The sequence below is a fragment of the Myotis myotis genome, unplaced genomic scaffold (genome assembly GCF_014108235.1).
Source record: "Myotis myotis isolate mMyoMyo1 unplaced genomic scaffold, mMyoMyo1.p scaffold_m19_p_1, whole genome shotgun sequence".
NCBI classification, from domain to species: Eukaryota; Metazoa; Chordata; class Mammalia; order Chiroptera; family Vespertilionidae; genus Myotis; species Myotis myotis.
This window is the reverse complement of record NW_023416313.1, coordinates 70,257,332-70,274,253: the sequence shown is the minus strand read 5'-3', so window position 1 is coordinate 70,274,253 and position 16,922 is coordinate 70,257,332. Positions and strand designations below refer to the sequence as shown.

At 39.7% G+C, this 16,922-nt stretch overlaps 1 protein-coding gene and 1 non-coding gene across 4 annotated transcripts in view; both read left to right on the top strand.

Moving 5' to 3' along the window:
* Window positions 1-16,434, top strand: part of PPP3CA (protein phosphatase 3 catalytic subunit alpha) — a 314,121-nt gene extending 297,687 nt beyond the window's left edge. For 2 of the 3 annotated variants that reach the window (XM_036340758.1, XM_036340778.1), the window contains exons 11-14: window positions 30-114; window positions 7,471-7,568; window positions 10,880-10,909; window positions 13,998-16,434. In XM_036340758.1, coding sequence (XP_036196651.1) covers window positions 30-114; window positions 7,471-7,568; window positions 10,880-10,909; window positions 13,998-14,194 — 410 coding nt within the window. In that variant the 3' untranslated portion in view covers window positions 14,195-16,434. The remainder of the gene's footprint in view (window positions 1-29; window positions 115-7,470; window positions 7,569-10,879; window positions 10,910-13,997) is intronic. The other variant, XM_036340768.1, reaches the window with a different exon arrangement.
* On the top strand, window positions 10,125-10,228 carry LOC118661415. The gene has a single exon (XR_004969336.1). It is a non-coding gene; the product is annotated as a U6 spliceosomal RNA (small nuclear RNA).
* Window positions 16,435-16,922: the final 488 nt, after the last annotated feature.

Below are 16,922 nucleotides of genomic sequence, written 5' to 3'. Positions count from 1 at the left end.
ACTCGTCCACTCTCTGTGTTACTCTGCAGGAGCCACCGCTGCGGCCCGGAAGGAGGTGATAAGGAACAAGATCCGAGCAATAGGCAAAATGGCCAGAGTGTTCTCGGTCCTCAGGTGGGTCCCTTCCTCTGTTCTGTCTGGAATTTGATTAGGTGTCACTTAATAAACATCTTAATGCTTTCATCTGGTCAGGTAAGTACTTTGCTAGAAGATATTTGCTTTACTATAATGATTTTTTTCCTTTTAGATGGAATTGTCCATTTCTCACTGTTTTTAGTCAAATTGAAATACGCTACATTATTTCCGCAGAGACAGCCTCTAAATGGACTGTTTCACATTTTATCCCTGTATTTGTTGCTGGACTTTTAAAACATTTATTTCACAATAGGTTGAACATGTAGTAAAAGAAGAAAGCTATTATAGCCTTTTTTATTTTTCATTCTGGCTCTGTGGTAAAAGATGATTTTATTACGTGCATTTTACTAGACATCTAGGAAATGAACATCAACCATAAAGCTTGTTCATGCGAGTCTGTATTATTCTAATAAATCATTGAGAGAAACAAATAGTTATTTAATGTTTCAATTCCCATGTCATAGTTATTTTTTAAATAGACCATGAATCATGTTATGAGTAAGCCTGGATTTAGAAAACAAGTATATTCTTGAAGAGAATTAACTACATTTTTCTTTACTTAAATTCAGCTACCTATTCTTAGATCATACAAAATAACTATATTTCTCTTCCAAAAATTAATTTAAGAAATGGCATGTTTATATGTGAAGAGCATATAGGCACTTCACAATTACATGTTAAAAAGCATAAATAGGAAAATCTTGGGAAATGGGCCATGTACATATTGTATAATTTCATAACCTAATTTTGCCTCAACTCTTTCACATACAGTAGTTACAATAGAGTTCACTCACTAAAGAGAGACTGAGTGACTTGATGCCACAAGCCAGGGAGCTGTGAGAAGGACAAAAAGTATTATCGTGCTTTTCCAAAGTGAGAAAGTCAAAATCAGCACTAGCTCAGGCAGCCAAACCCTGACAAGTCATGTTAAAGCTGAAAATAAAGCAGTGTTGCCCCGTCCAGCCTATGTGCTCTAATACTTTACTGCTTGCTGAGGTGCTACGATTCTCTTATTCATTCATTCCCTAATAAATATAATAAAACTTAAAGCATCCATTCGGTACCATGAAGAAAAAAAAGAAAGCAATATAAAGGTATAGCAAGTTAGGAGATGAGGCACTTACTTTCGTATGTGATCAACAAAGACCTTTCTGAGTAATGGCATTTGAGCAAGTGTGGGGATGACCTTCATAGAGATATGAGGTAAGAGAGTTCAGGGCCTAGGAAGAGCAAGAGCCACGATTCTTAGATAGAAACAAAGGTCGGAAGTTTTGAGGGCCAGCAAGGAGGCCTCTGTGGCTAGGATGTCCTATGGGGGCAAAAGACTATAGGAAGATCATAAGCTCAGCTGATACCTCTGTGTAAACACTTATCTGTTATCTCAGATTTACCAATACATGCTTTCCTCCTTTTCCATCTGAAATCTCTACAAGGGGAAGAAAAAACAGCTCCAGAATTTCCACTTGAGAGTACATTTAGGGAAAAAGGAGAATTCTTTCTTAATATAAAAACACTTTTGTGTCTATGTTAGTCTTTAAACCACATGAAGGTATGAGGGGCAATGCTATAAATCACAGGTAGGTCTTAAAATTGGGGAATCCCTCCTATCCCCTGCCTAAGATGTAATCATTATTGGTGCAGAAGATGTAATCATTCCCAGCTGTGAAATGGTCCATTTGAACCCAATGATGATCAGTGACTTTACTAAGATTACCCATATTGATAGAAAATTAAAACAAGGTATATTTTATGGCTTTTCTGTAATTAAAACATCTCAGTAAATGTGTGGACTACAGGGGATCATATCCCAAGAAAATTTAAGCTTAGAAAGTAAAGATTGAGCATTAAATGTGTACTATATACCGAGTTAAGCGAAATAGATACCGAATTGGAATGCCAGACGTGTAGAAAATAAACAACAGAAGACAATAAAATGCCCACTGAACACAGGAAGAGATGCTCTGCTGTGGAAAGGGACAGCAAGGAGCCCTTGTAGTTCCTGAAAGGAATGCTCATGAAGAGGCTGACATTGGAGGAGGATCGGCTGAGTTCAGAGGGTAGAGAGCTGTGGTGAACGCATTCCTGGAAGCTGAGAAATCGTCAAAAACACGGCCACAGAGTCCTAAGAGCAGCGTGTTATGAGGGCCTAGTTTAGCGCCAGGTGCCAGGCCCCAGGGAAGTCTACACAGCAAGGTTGGGTTGACCTCAGTGGGGAAACTGAAACGGAGATGAGTAACGTGTCCTAACTCACTTAGCGAGCAGCACCAATGAGAGTCTGACGTGAAAGTGAACTGTGTAGTCCATGAATTCTAAGTGCTGAAAAGAGCTGGAGAGTGAGACATGCGGGTGAGTGAGGAACCTATGAAAAATCAGGCTGAAAACGGATTTAAGTCCAGATCCTTAATGGTCTGAATGCCATGGTAAAGCCTTTAATTTTGTGTGTGTAGGAAATGAGTTATGGGATGGTTTTCATGGGATGAGTGACGTGCTCTAACTCATGTGTAGATGGTGTATGTTCATGACAGTGTGAAGACTAGATAGCAAGATGACCTATTAGTGTCAGGACATTTAAGAAGCTATTGAAATAATCCAAACCAAACTAGAGCAATGGAGGACAGATACAAGGGGAAAATACAAAGGAAGGGGCAAATACAAGGAATTTGTGAAGCTAGCAGATTACAAATTTAATGAATGAATGTGGAGATGGTGGTACAGCTGTCCAACACATTCCTTACATTTTGCTAGTTTGCGTCATTGTGGGGGGACCAGAAGCCTGTCTTTCAGCAGCCCTGGCAGGTAAGGTGCAGACATGTTGCCTAGGATCCACCAATCGAATGGACACATAAGATTTCCCTTTCGAAATGAGCATCCTGAGGAAGCAGCGGGCTAGGGTGGGGGTGGGGGTGGGGGGTGATTCCTCTGTGGGATGTGGGATCCGAGGGGCCAGCAGGAGAGGAGCTTCTTTCTCAGTATTTTGGGGGCTAACCACACAGTATTAGCAAAAGCTTGGTGTTGGCTCTAAACCAGCCGTGGGCAAACTACGGCCCGATCCAGCCCGTTTGAAATGAATAAAACTAAAAAAAAAAAAGACCGTACCCTTTTATGTAATGATGTTTACTTTGAATTTATATTAGTTCACACAAACACTCCATCCATGCTTTTGTTCCGGCCCTCCGGTCCAGTTTAAGAACCCATTGTGGCCCTCGAGTCAAAAAGTTTGCCCACCCCTGCTCTGAACAGTAGTGGCAGCTTTTGGCAGAGCAGATCCCACAGTGCGGATGAGCGCTGGTTCTTTTCCCCACTACCAAGCATTCCCGTCTAGCTTTCTGGATCCGCGAGCTCTCTAATATCTTTTAATACATCTCTGCAATGTTAAAATTAGCCAGAGTGGGTTCTGGTGTTTGCTACAAGCACCCTGACCTAGGCAAGGGCGACGAGGGAGAGGACCTATTCCAAGACTCTTCCACAGAGGTACTAGCCCACATGATTGACAGCCTGATAATGCTGCCATCTAAGGAAGAGGAAGCATGCCTCCATTTAAATAGCTAACAGCTTTCATGGGGGGGACTGTGATCAGGTGCACCGGGTTAGAAGTTCTGCCCTGGAGCTTCAGAGAGAGGCCAGGGTGAGAAATGCAGGCATGGGCATGAACACAAAGCGGAAGCAGCAGAGGCAAGGAGTTTTCCAAGGGAGGGAGGGAGGCAGGGCGAAAAGACAAGCATCCCTGGAACAGTGCCTGCCAAGGGAAATGTAATGAGCCACATCTGTGATGTTAAATTTTCCAGAAGCCACAGTTAAAATACAAGTAGGAAGAAACAGGTGAAATTCATTTTAATAATGCATTCTATATACTTTCTATGTAATATATTCAGAATGTTATGGCTTCAACATGTAGTCCGTATAAATCTTGTTAAAGAGATATTTTTCATTCTTATTTTTGTATCACATCTTTGAAATCTGATGCGAACACTACAGCTGCAGCACATCTCAGGTTATGTTTGGGGGGAGGGGGGCGGGGGGAAGGGCGGGGAGCAGTAAGAGCCACCCTAGGCTGGGGCTGCCAGGTTAGAAAGCACAGGTCTGGACAGAGAGGAAGAGGTCAGCCAAGGGACTGGGGAGGAGACCTGGGAGGAAGAGAGGAAGCCGGAAAGAAAATGAAGCAGACTGAGGCACAGAACCTTCAAGAAGGGGAGCCTGGTTATGTTCCTTCGAGGGAGAACTCAGCAGCGATGGCTGCAACTGAGATATGGGGGAACTCCTAGGAAACTTTTTCTGTGAGGCAGGAGTGGTTGTGTCAGAAGTTTACAGGGAGGTGAGTGGCTATGGGGATTAGGTGAAACAGGTGAAGGGGAATGAGAGGAAGAAGCTTCCAGTTACAGAATAAGTTAAGTCATGGGAATGTAAGGTACAGTGGAGAGAATATAGCCAACAATATTGTAACAACTTCGCATGGTGACAGTCTCTAGACTTAGTGATCTTTTGTAAGCTATGCAGACGTCGATTCGTTATGTTGTACATGTGAAACTATTGTACCACTGTATGTCAACTACAAGTTAAAAAATAAGAATATAAGGAGAGGAGAAAAATAGTTGAATGAGAAAGGGCAAAGAGGTAAGGAAACCGATTTTTAAAATGAAGGCACAGGAAAGAGTAGGTCCATTTATTTAGAGATACTCTCAATTTTCCCAAAGCCATCTATTAGCATTCAAAGCATTTCTCTCTTTTATGGAACCTCTCGTGGTTTGACAGCAGAAGCCTGAAAGGGTTGAAGTACTGCCTGAAAGGAAACAATGATGAATTGACCATCTCCAACCTAATATTTTAAGTAAACTCCAGTGAAGGACACAGAAATATAAAATGCTGCCATTCTCCCCTCTGTTTCCCTTGGACTCATTCCTTTAGGAAATGTGTTTTGAGTGCCAGCTGTGCGCCAGGTGCTGCTCTGGTCTAGGTACTCTCAACGCGGCTGTGAGCAAAGCAGACAGAAACCCCTCCTCACACGAGGCTTCTCTAGCCAGGGTGGGAGGTAGTGGGCAGGGAAGCCGAGCAACAACACCAAAAAGCACAACAAGGAAACAAATGAACTGAATGGCTTCAAATAAAAATAAAATGGGCAAGGAGAGAGGGGGTGTAGGGTGCCTGCTATTTTTTAAAGTGGTTCCCAAGGAAGTCCTCACTTAGAAGGCGATGCCTGACCAGCGTCGAAGGCAGGGGGGCAGGGAGCCATGCAGATGTCAGGGGAAAAGTGTGACAAAGCAGGTGCAGGGCCCTAAGGCGGCAGGTGCTGGGTGCATCTGGAAAACACTAAGGGATGTGGATACTAATAAGAAATGCAGTCCAGGAGGTGGATGAGGATGGGAGAAAGTGGGTGGGGGCAAGTTTTTGAAGGCTCTTGTCCAGCTTTTTTTTTTTTTTTAATATATTTTATTGATTACAGAGAGGAAGGGAGAGGGATAGAGAGTTAGAAACATCAATGAGAGAGAAACATCGACCAGCTGCCTCTTGCACACTCTCCACTGGGGATGTGCCCGCAACCAAGATACATGCCCTTGACCGGAATCGAACCGGAGACCCTTCAGTCCACAGGCCGACGCTCTATCCACTGAGCCAAACTGGTTAGGGCATCTTGTCCAGCTTTTTAAAGACAGCACCTGCATAGGTATTCCAAGGCTCTGCCTGGCTGATAAGCTGAGAATAGTTACGGGAGGTGGGCACCAGAGCATGACAAGCATGGAGCAGGGGGACTAGCTAAGAGACTGGTGGAACAATCCAGGTAAGAGTTGTTGGTGGCAAGCTAAAGAAGTCAGCTACAAAAGGGCGCGTGTTATATGATTACATTTATGTGAAATTCAGAAGAAGCAAACCTACAGAAAGTCGCTAGTGGTTATACAGGGCTGAAGGAGAGGGCAAGTGGCCTCTACTGGACAAAGGGTTCTTTTTGGAGGGGTGACAATGTTCTAAAATTGGTGAAGGTGATGGTTTCACAACTATAAATATACTAAAATCGTTGATTGAACTGTATGTTTTAATGAGCCAATTGTATGGTGCATTAATTATATCTCAGTGAGAGGAGGAGTATTGTGAGAAATGGTAAGGTACTTACTGGAAATATTTTGTGAGTAGAGCCTTCAGATTTACTGATTGAGTGGATGTGGCATGAGAGAGAGAAAGGTCATTAAAGGCTACGTCTTCAACCTTAACTAAAGGATGGAGGTGAATGAAGAAAGATTATGGAAGAAGCAGGCTTCGGGGGAGTTTAGGAATTCTGTGTGGGTCACGTTAGACATAAAAATGTGAAGTGGGTAGATACAGATATTATAAACATAAGATATATAAGAAATCAAAGATTTTGGGGTTATATAGGGTTACAGTGTCTGCTACATAGTTATATAGGGTTACAGTGTCTGGAAATATAGGAGGTTATTCCTATTTCATGGTTATTTAATCATTACGATTAATTCAATCATAATGAAATAATGATGTACATAAACTGTTTGTAAAACATTTGTCATAATGAGTAATAAAGCGATTTTATATTAGCAAAGCAGTGGGGAAAGAGGCTGCTGAAAAGGAAAGCTGGGAAATTTTACCTATTGCATTATTGGCTAGTTGCCATTATTTTGCATGTTTATCATGTAATGTCAAAATTCCTCAGCCCACTGTATGTAACTCCTAGCTTCCTGATTCATACATGGACTTTATTTTTTTATCTCCCATATGCCGGGGGAGATATATCTCCCATAAACTCCATATTCTCCCTGATTTTCTCTCCCAAATCAAATGAGCTTCACTCATTTTTCCTGAGCCTGGGCTGGAAAAGTCCCATCCACACTCCCCTGGGCTCATGGTCAACATCTGCATCCCACCGAGGAAGCCCAGCAGCCACTGTGTACTATGATGCCTGCTTAATAATCAGAATTGTTTTCTGTATCTTCAGTACTCAAAGGGACTGAACCGTCCCGGCTGTATAATTGTAAACTCAGCCATGTCATTTACATAACATTACTTCAATACCAATGTATAAAAATATAGTATGTTTTAAGTTAAAAAAATCTACAGAGCCAAGATAGATGTAAATGTGAGTTATTACATGCAATTTTTTCATTTGTCTTCTCTCTCTCTCAAGAGAAAATGTATATGCTTAGCCCATGGACGTGGGCAATAGGGTAGTGAAGACCTTGGGGGGGGTGGGGGGGGGCGGGTAGAAACTGGGAGGAGAGGGAAAAGGAGGGGGGATGGGAGACATCTGTAATACTATCAACAATAAAAAATACATTAAAAAAAACACACACAGAAAATGAGAGTTAATGCCCCCCTCACCTTGTGCCTTTCCAGAGAGGAGAGCGAGAGTGTGCTGACGCTGAAAGGCCTGACGCCCACAGGCATGCTCCCCAGCGGAGTGCTCTCTGGAGGGAAGCAAACTCTGCAAAGCGGTAAGCAGCCCCGTCACTGTGACCTGACTGTGCCAGGAGCCTCTAGTCAGCTGTGTCGTTAGAGCCCTGAGTTCTCATTCATTGAAGCTCTGTCTTATTCTCGGCTCAAAGAAGGACTGAACCCCCACATCCATGTGACCAGTCATGTTCAACAACTCAGCTCCCTCTTGCGTGGGAACGGAGTCTCCCCCACCCTGCATTCCCGAGGCGCTCACGTGGTCACCACAGTGCAGGCCTTGAGACAGGACACCTCATTTAGGTTGCCTACATGCATAATGGGTTTGCCCACTCTCAGTCAACCAGTTGCTAAAAACAAAGTTTTAATTACATTTTTACTAAATGTTCTGGTTGTCTGTTTGATGGATGAAATACACACGCACACGCACACACACACACACGTACAAATATACATCCCAAAGTTTAGGTTTCAGTGGAAAATGTAGGAAGGATATAAAAAGGATAATTTCATTATCCACTTGAGTAGAAATTGGGAGTCATATATGTCTTTTATTTATACCCCCAAAACAGACTGAATATAACCATGTTTCATTTCTGAAAAGAATGAAAACATTTCCTTTAAAAGACCCAGAGATTTTGTATTAAAATGTGTAGCTTTCTGGACGAGTGCTTTCTAATAACACTTTCTGTAATGATGGAAATGTCTCTATCTGTACAGAAGTCACTGGCAACATATGGCTGTTGAACACTTAAAATATAGCTAGTACAACTGAGAAAGTGTTTTATTTTATCTAATTTTTATTAATTTGATTTACACAGTCACATGTGGCTAGTGGCTACCCTACTAGATACACTCTTTTACTTTTTTTTAAATCTATTTTATTGATTTTTTACAGAGAGGAAGGGAGAGGGATAGAGAGTTAGAAACATTGATGAGAGAGAAACATCGATCTGCTGCCTCCTGCACACTCCCTACTGGGGATGTGCCCGCAACCAAGGTACATGCCCTTGACCAGAATCGAACCTGGGACCCTTCAGTCCGCAGGCTGGAGTTCTATCCACCAAGCCAAACCAGTTAGGGCACACTCTTTTACTTTTTTTACTTTTGTTTTATTACCTATTTTAACTAATATTATCATTAATGAGAGTTCCATTGATATTATCATTAATGGAAGTGTTGCTGTTAAATTAGTCTTTAACATGAAAAAGGGAAAACAAAAATACACTATAACATTTTCAAAACAATCTCAGCCTCTTGCTAATTTTTGTATATCTTTCCCTGAATCTTTTTGTGTATTTTCTTTTTTCTATCACTATCCCTCAAACTAGAAGATTCAGGTGTTCTTATGGTTACATTGTTTAGACCCACCTCTCTGCGTGGAGCGTAGTGTTCAACTTCAGGCATATGGTACTGCTAAATAATCAACCCCTAGCAGCAGCATTCTCGTTTTCTTTATTTTCATAGTAATTTATCCCAAAACCAATATCTTTGAGTTTCCACAAAAGAGGACATTTCTAAATGATAGTAGGAAGACATATATTATTTAAGGAAATTCCCCGTTTACACCTAAAAATTATTTTAGCAACTTGTTTTATAAAACAGAGCATTTTTCCCATCACAGTAAACATGCTCTGGACAACATTCATATCAATGGATCACTTATAAACTCAAAATGCACAACTATCTCATTGAGATCTGCATAGTTTTTGATAAGCACATTTTAAGGTACTGCAAGTGTATTATCAGAAACTATGGCCACATTTGCTTTAGAAGGATACACTTAACAGGCAGTACATATTTCTAGTATGTTGATGCTGGTGTGGTTTCACATATTTTGGTTTACTTTTACACTTACGTTATCTTAAGTTCTTACAATTCTTTGTTTGATTTCCAGATTTTCACTGGTATTTAACTTAGATTATTCAGTTACCTCTTCTGTTCACTTTATTTTAAAACCATTGTTTGTATTATTCTGTGTTGAACTCACATACACACAGGGAACATAAGCATTAGAACCTTATTATTCCTAAGAATCTGAAAATTCAGTACATATTTTAAACCATATACATTAATACAATTTCAGAATCCATTTTCTGATGCCCTTCAATTGTCTAAAAGGAGAAATTACTTAAAGCTTCACTATTTCTGCTCTGTGGTGGAATTTAGAATGCACCGTAAGTAAATTGTAGTGCACATTTGGCAGTTGCCCTAGATTTAAATCCTTAAATTATAAGAAATGTGCATATTAAAGTCAAGGGGTAGAATTTTAATAGAAACATTTTGGAAGTAAACGTAGAGAAGTTTTGCATTTTAGCACTTAATTAAGGAAATATCAACTATCCTTGGTAACAGAAAGATTCATACACCTGTACAGTGGGAATATGTACCCTCACATTATTATAATAATTACTGGGAAAGCAATGGGCCTTCAAAGTTTTGCTTCTGAAATACGCAGACTTGCAGTATTTAGGGTGCCTTTGCTTTAACAGGCTGATAGAATTATCGCTGCTACTGGCATGTTACCACTTGATTATAACTTTTCAAGACTTTCGTTCCAAGAAATAATACCACAGTAAAAAAACAAACAAAACGATTTTGTGCTCGCTTCGGTAGCACATATACTAAAATTGGACCGATACAGAGAAGATTAGCATGGCCCCTGCGCAAGAAAATCGATTTTAAATTGGATTGCCTGGTAAAAGAAGTCCAAGTTATACCATTGCCTTCCTTTTCTCTTTTCTCTCACCATTCTAATCATGCTGGGTGTTGGTCTTTATAAAAACATTCATTTTCAGCTCAAGACACATTGATTTCATTTTTCCTCTAAATTGATGCCCCTTTTCCATTGCAGTAGGAAAATGGGCTACCTAATATTAAATAGCATGAATTACCCCATTGACATTATGGCAACTGCTTCAAATTCTGCCATTTTTCCCCCTGGTATTTTAAAACTGTAAATCACCAAGCATAGCAGTGGTTTTATTGAAATTGGTGCAAGTCACAGGCTCATTTTAGATTGACCTCGTCCCTTTATCAATTCAATCTCAGTAAAAGAAAACTTCGCTGAGTGTTTTCCTAAAGGGTCACTCTGTCATTTATTTAATGAGCAAAAACCAAAGTAGTTCACTCAGAGGTGTGTATCCACCTTATAAATTAAACATCATTTTGTTGTGTTTTTTTTTTTCTTTCTTTCTTTCTTTTTAGCATTTCTGTTTTGTTGTCTGTGCCAGAATCCAGCACTTACAGGAACATGAATTCTCTTAGTTCCCTTGATCGTCACTGATTTGTTCTTAGAGTTAAAAATCCTCTGCTCATTTTCTCATTCATTTTGCACCCCCTTTCTTCTCTTCAGCTACTGTTGAGGCTATTGAGGCTGATGAAGGTAAATTGGCCAGTCCCCTTTCTGTTGTACCTGCAACAGATAAGGGCTCTGCTGGGTGTATTCATTTTTTTATTTTTATTTTTTATTTTTGCTGTAGCTTGTACAGAGTGTGTGGGTGTTGGGCTAACAGTTGTGGCTCAGTATTAACCAAAATGTTCTTGCTTTAAAGGGGAAAGTGTCCTTTTATGGTTTGTTTGTTTGTTTTTTCCCTTAAAGCTATGTTTGCCTTTGTATACAATGAACCTAGGATAATCACAGAAAACAAAAGGATTATATATCTTGAAAGATGTGGGGTGGGGGTTATGGCAGCTGTTTTGACGAATAACGCACAAAACAATACTCTTTGAGCTGAACCATGTCCCTCCCTCAAATCACTTTTAGTCAGCACTGAAAAGGAGAGAATAAAAATAGCTTTATGAATTCTAGTCTTCAGAAATTTCTAGCAAGGAAAAAAAATGTTCATTTGAATAGTGCTTTGTTGTAGTTCAACATTAATTTATGTCTCTAAACAATAATCCAACATGAGACAGCTGTGTATGAGATAAACAGTTCTGCTACTCTTATCAAATTTTAACCTACTGGAATCTCTAGTACAGTTAGCACCAGCTAGTGTCTGTGGAGGTGGCCGTTAACAAGCGAAGCGGCTGTTGAGAATTCACTCAATTGTTTAACATTTATTGAGTGTCTGCTTTGCACCAGGCCCTCTGCTAGGTGCTGCAGGGGAAATCAAGTCATGTCTATCACCGACCGTGTCCTGGCACTGCTCAAGGACACTAGACTTGATCCATTAGCAATTAGTTTTGAGTTAAGTGCTTTTTAAGTATATAGTTATGAGAGAACTGCATATCAACACGGTTTTTAATATTACACACACCTACCCTTTGGAAATTGTAAAAAGAATAATTTGAAGTTCCCCTTTAAAACAAAATTCTTCAGTTGTATTTTGCTCTTGCAAAGATAACTCTTTGTTTTTCCCCAAATTGTGTGCATCTGGCCCTTTGATGTGATGTTTTACAAGTGCCACTTTAGACTCTTTAATTTGTACATGATTTGGATGTAGTAGGGGAAATGATAGCAACGTAAGAGAAAATACAACTGCTTCCTAAATAGCAGTGAATAAACTGCTATTTATGTGGGAATTCTCTATTCCTCTCAGCACATTCTAATCTGCAGTGTGCATTCTTGTGGATAGTTTGGCTGTTTTCTGTGGTTTCTGTGACTCTGTGTTGTGTTAAGTACACTACCAATGTAAATTGCTAATACCCATTGTCTGACCAGCAACTACAGCAGAGCACATTCTTCCATACCAGGCTAGACAGGGGTGATTAGAAACGGAGCCCCATTCTGACCATATTGCATTGTCCTAACTAGAGCCTGAATTTCTATGTTCCCATCTTATTGGCTTTTAAACCCAGAGATTCCACTTTTATCACTGAAATTAATAAAATTAATCATGATGATGAACTTTTGATACTTATTAATTCTGATGAAATGGTATTCCTAGTGGTTTAGAAAAAGAATAGAGTACCACTTTGTGCCATTGTTTTGTCTCTCAAAATAATTAAGTTAGTTTTCAGGGTGGGTGCTCATTAGACAGCTCTATTATCCTGCAATTTATTACTAAATTAGAGAAGAATTAAGAAGCTTTGCTTTGGGCCTTGGTCTTTCCCCATTTCCCCATCTTCTTCCTCTCATAGTTGACTAATCACCATGATGCTAACCTTTAAAATGCAGAGGGGGGAGCAAGCTATTTCTCATCGCTTAATGAGTTTAGAAGCAACTGTGTGTATCTTTTAAGAATCTCATCCATACTAATCAAAGGCACCGCACATTTGTGTAGGAGTGGCTGGCAAAGTTTCAGCTTGAAACCACTTTCCTTTTTTTCCCAGATAAGGTGGGAAGGATAAAGGTGCCATGAAATTGTCCTTAATCAGCCACGGAGACGCAGCCTAACTTGGCATTGGCGATTGGCCCTTGGGTACCTGGCTTGCACTTCACAGGGAGTAAAGCAAACTGATGTCATTGGTTCCCCATTTATGTACTTGACTTTCAGCTAACTTGTTGGTGCACCCACTGAAGAAATCATTTCGTTTCTAGAACAGATATGCCTTATCTGTCTCTGGAGCACACTAAGGTTTGCTGGAAAAAAAAAAAAAATCAGCTATCAATGCCCCCCTTTGAAAACTCATTGAATGGGGCCAAAACTAGTCTTATTCTTTTTTTGCTAAAAAACTGTGAAAGGTACTTTCTTCGTGTGATGCTTGAACCATCACTCAGGTCTACATTGATCTACCAAGAAAGAGTTTTCTTTGCCTTGGGCAGGAATGGATACCAGATGGACATCAGTTTGGCCTGTTCACTGCTGAAGGCCAGAGAGCGTTTTCTACTTAGTGATCTGATCTTGGTTTTTCTGAGTCCCTCTCACCTCTGGGCCCACTCCACATGCTCCCAAAGCTGAGTGGAGACACGGGAGCTTTTCATTTTATTGTTTTCATGCCATTATTGAGTTGTTTGTCAAGGAAGTCTTTCTGGGATTCTGAGATGGCATGGAAATGCCCCAAGTTAATACCTTTTATCTTTTAGCTTCTGCTCTAAGCTCTTTACCAGAATGTTAGATGTACCTACCTCAGCGATGCTATTGGACTTGCTGTTGCTAGCAGAATGGAATAGTAAAAGCAGGGCGGTGTTCTGGTCAAAGTCAGGGCGTTTGGTTCAATAACCCCACTAACGTGGCCCGTTGATACGTGCTGGCTCTAGAAACCTGGCCCTGGTAGCACTTTCCTCTTTCCATGTCCGCTTCGGGTTTTGTTTATGTAAACTTCCGTGAAGAAGAGAGACGTGCTTCCATCTCACTAACTTGAAGAGGACGTTTTGCTTGGCAAGAGACATTGGCTGTTTCCCAACCCTTGGTTATCTGCGGGGATGGTAAGGAGGCCGTTGTGTTGTGCTCAGATCCCGTCACTCTTCTCTACTAAAGGATTCCCATCTCTCACTGCGAAATCTCTAACAGCACCTGATGCAAGAGCGGTGCCCTTGTTCGTCTTCTGGCTAACCCAGTTTTTCTTTTTCTTAATGATTTTCTGTTTAGCTATCAAAGGATTTTCACCACAACATAAGATCACTAGCTTCGAGGAGGCCAAGGGCTTAGACCGAATTAACGAGAGGATGCCACCTCGCAGAGATGCCATGCCCTCCGACGCCAACCTTAACTCCATCAACAAGGCTCTCGCCTCAGAGACTAACGGCACAGACAGCAATGGCAGTAATAGCAGCAATATTCAGTGACCACTTCCTGTTCACTCTTTTCTTTCCTTCTTTCTTTTCTTTTCCTTCTTTCTTTTTCGAGCTGCAGGGCATGGCGGGGTTGCTGCATATTGGCAGTTGTATGTTCTTGCCTCTGAAGATAGCTTACTTGCTGTGGGGGCCAGGAATTGGATCCAGTTTACACTATCATTAGAAAAGAGGGGGAGATAGATAATAAACTATATTTTGGTGAGGGTGGTGATTAAACACCTCTTTTGGTATACCTTTTAAAAATGCTTATAGGAAAAGCAAGTTTAAAAAAAAAGAAAGCTAATGCTAGTATATACGGCAATGTTAGGGTATGAACTTGTTTTCCTCCTGCATTGGGGACTCCTAGATAGAGTAATGCAAGGTCTTTCATCATGTTACTGGACACGAAAACTTTGTCTAATTTCTTACTCTATTGTACGTTTACAGTTGCAGCACTAAAAATGGATGACATCAAACATTTTTAACAAAATGATGTACAAACTAAGGACTATTTATTGATAATGTTTTGCTACTCTTGTCAGACAATGGCTATAAAATGAATTAGGCAGTCTTAAAAAAAAACAGAAAAAGAAAAAAAAAAAAAGGAACGTTGCAAATTTGTTAAAATGCCAAAAAAGGACAGTTTAATTTTGTACAGATTATGCTTACCTCAGGTTTCTTTAGTGTGCTTGAATGCCCTTCTTTCAATATAATACTTATTAATTTCGCAATGAATATCTTTTCATTTCTTTTCTTTAAGTTTTAAAGAACTGGAATAATGACATCTATCTTTTTTTGCTGTTTATATTTAGGGGTTTTGTTGATAAATCAAGTCTTGGTTGTGGCTTGCTGAATTAAATATTTATGAGTGGTGCATTTTTAAGTATAGTGAACAAGATACCATATTAAGTACAGTGATAAAGCATCTATATTCTGTAAAAATAAACCTGCCTATGCATGTTTTTTAAGAAAAAAAAATGGCTGTATCGGCCTGTATGGGACTGTAATGCGCTTAGTGGTCTGACATATACTGGAAATGTATGTATACTGGCGTACTTTATATTCTATAAAATGCTTAATGCCTTTGAAATTTTGTAATCAAAAAAAGCTTTGAAAAATCTAAAGGGGGAGAGTATTCTTAAAAGTTTTTAACATAAGCTTGTCAGTGCACATATAGATGGTTAGCATGTTTAGCAACCTTGTGAAATTTAAATAAGTTTGTAGTTACATGTGAAACTCTAAATGCATGGTAACTGTTAATGTCATAACGATTTAGTTATTTTGTTCTGTTCTGTCATGTGCCACAAACTATGTACTTTTTTCACTTTTTTCCCTTTGTATATCAGTTACGGGTTACAACTGGTTCATTCTGAAAACAACAACAAAAGTCCATTCATATTTTTTAACAATTGTATAAGTGCCCAAGTAATTCACTACAGCCTAAAGCCTTGCCTTTGTAATTTGACTTCTGAAATGTTGGCAATCAAAGCATGCACTTGTAACAATGAAAAAGAAAAAGCATTTTATATTACTACTCAATAAAATGTGCATGAACTTAAAGAACTCTCATCCTTTCACTGAGTCTGCTGAAGGGATTTCTGTGCACAACCACCACGCTGTCTTCTAGGTGCTGGGCCCACCACCCTGCAGCACAGCATCGCTCCGCCCGGCTTCTCGGGGGGGCCTCGTGATCTAAGGCGTGGTGCCTACTTCCGCTGTAAGAGACTTGGTGGATCTCTGTCTCGAATCAGACAAGAGAACTATATTTAAAGAGTAAATGCCCTCTTCTGGCTCCCTGGGTGCAGGAGCCAGTTAAGAAACCAGATCATTCCTTTTGATTGGAAAAACAAAAACCATTTGTTATCAGGTTGTTTCAGTTGTATTGGATGCCCTATCTGCTAAAGCAAAAAGAACTAAGCTAATACGTATATTTTCATCACAGACAAGAGTTGCATTTGTATTGATAGAAAATTTGTATACCAGCGCTTCAGCTAATATCTAGTCACAGGAAGATTTAAGATACACCAAATTTCAGTTTGTTTCTAACATTGTTCATTTTCAGTGCACTTTGTTTTATGTAATAAAGTATGCCTATTATATTAACTAATAAGAATATGACCATTAGTGATATAGTGTACCAAAACAAAGATGTTCTAGATATATTGTCTGACAAAGACTATCCCAAATTTATTTTAATGAATCCAAACTTTTCCCCCCTTGTGGATATTTTTCTGTCCTAAAAAAAAAAAAAATGATATCCAAGGAAAATATTTAGATGCAATTTATTAGAATGATGTGAAAGGAATGGTAATTCTGGTACCAAGGTGTTTGTTTTCTTTCTTATATCTGCAGAGAAAGTATCCTGACAAAAAAAATCTTTTTTTTTTTTTTTTTGGATTCCTTTTACAAATTGTGCTGAGGCGACTATGGCATAGAAATAAACATTTGACATTAAAATAATCAATTGATGTGAGTATTGCTTGGTCTTTCCGGTCAGTAGTTAAGAAAGTAATTCTGTATATTTTTCAATAATTCTTTCAAAGAAATCAATATAGAAATGAAGTAATTTTTCCAAAAGGGATAACACTGCCATGTCATTGGTTATTAGATCTATCTCCTGCACTTTTGGAGAAATTGTTGAATTCTTGAGTTGTTTATGCCAGTGAACCTTTGACTACACACACACACACACACACACACACACACACACAGGTGCACACACTCAAGAAACAACCTTCTT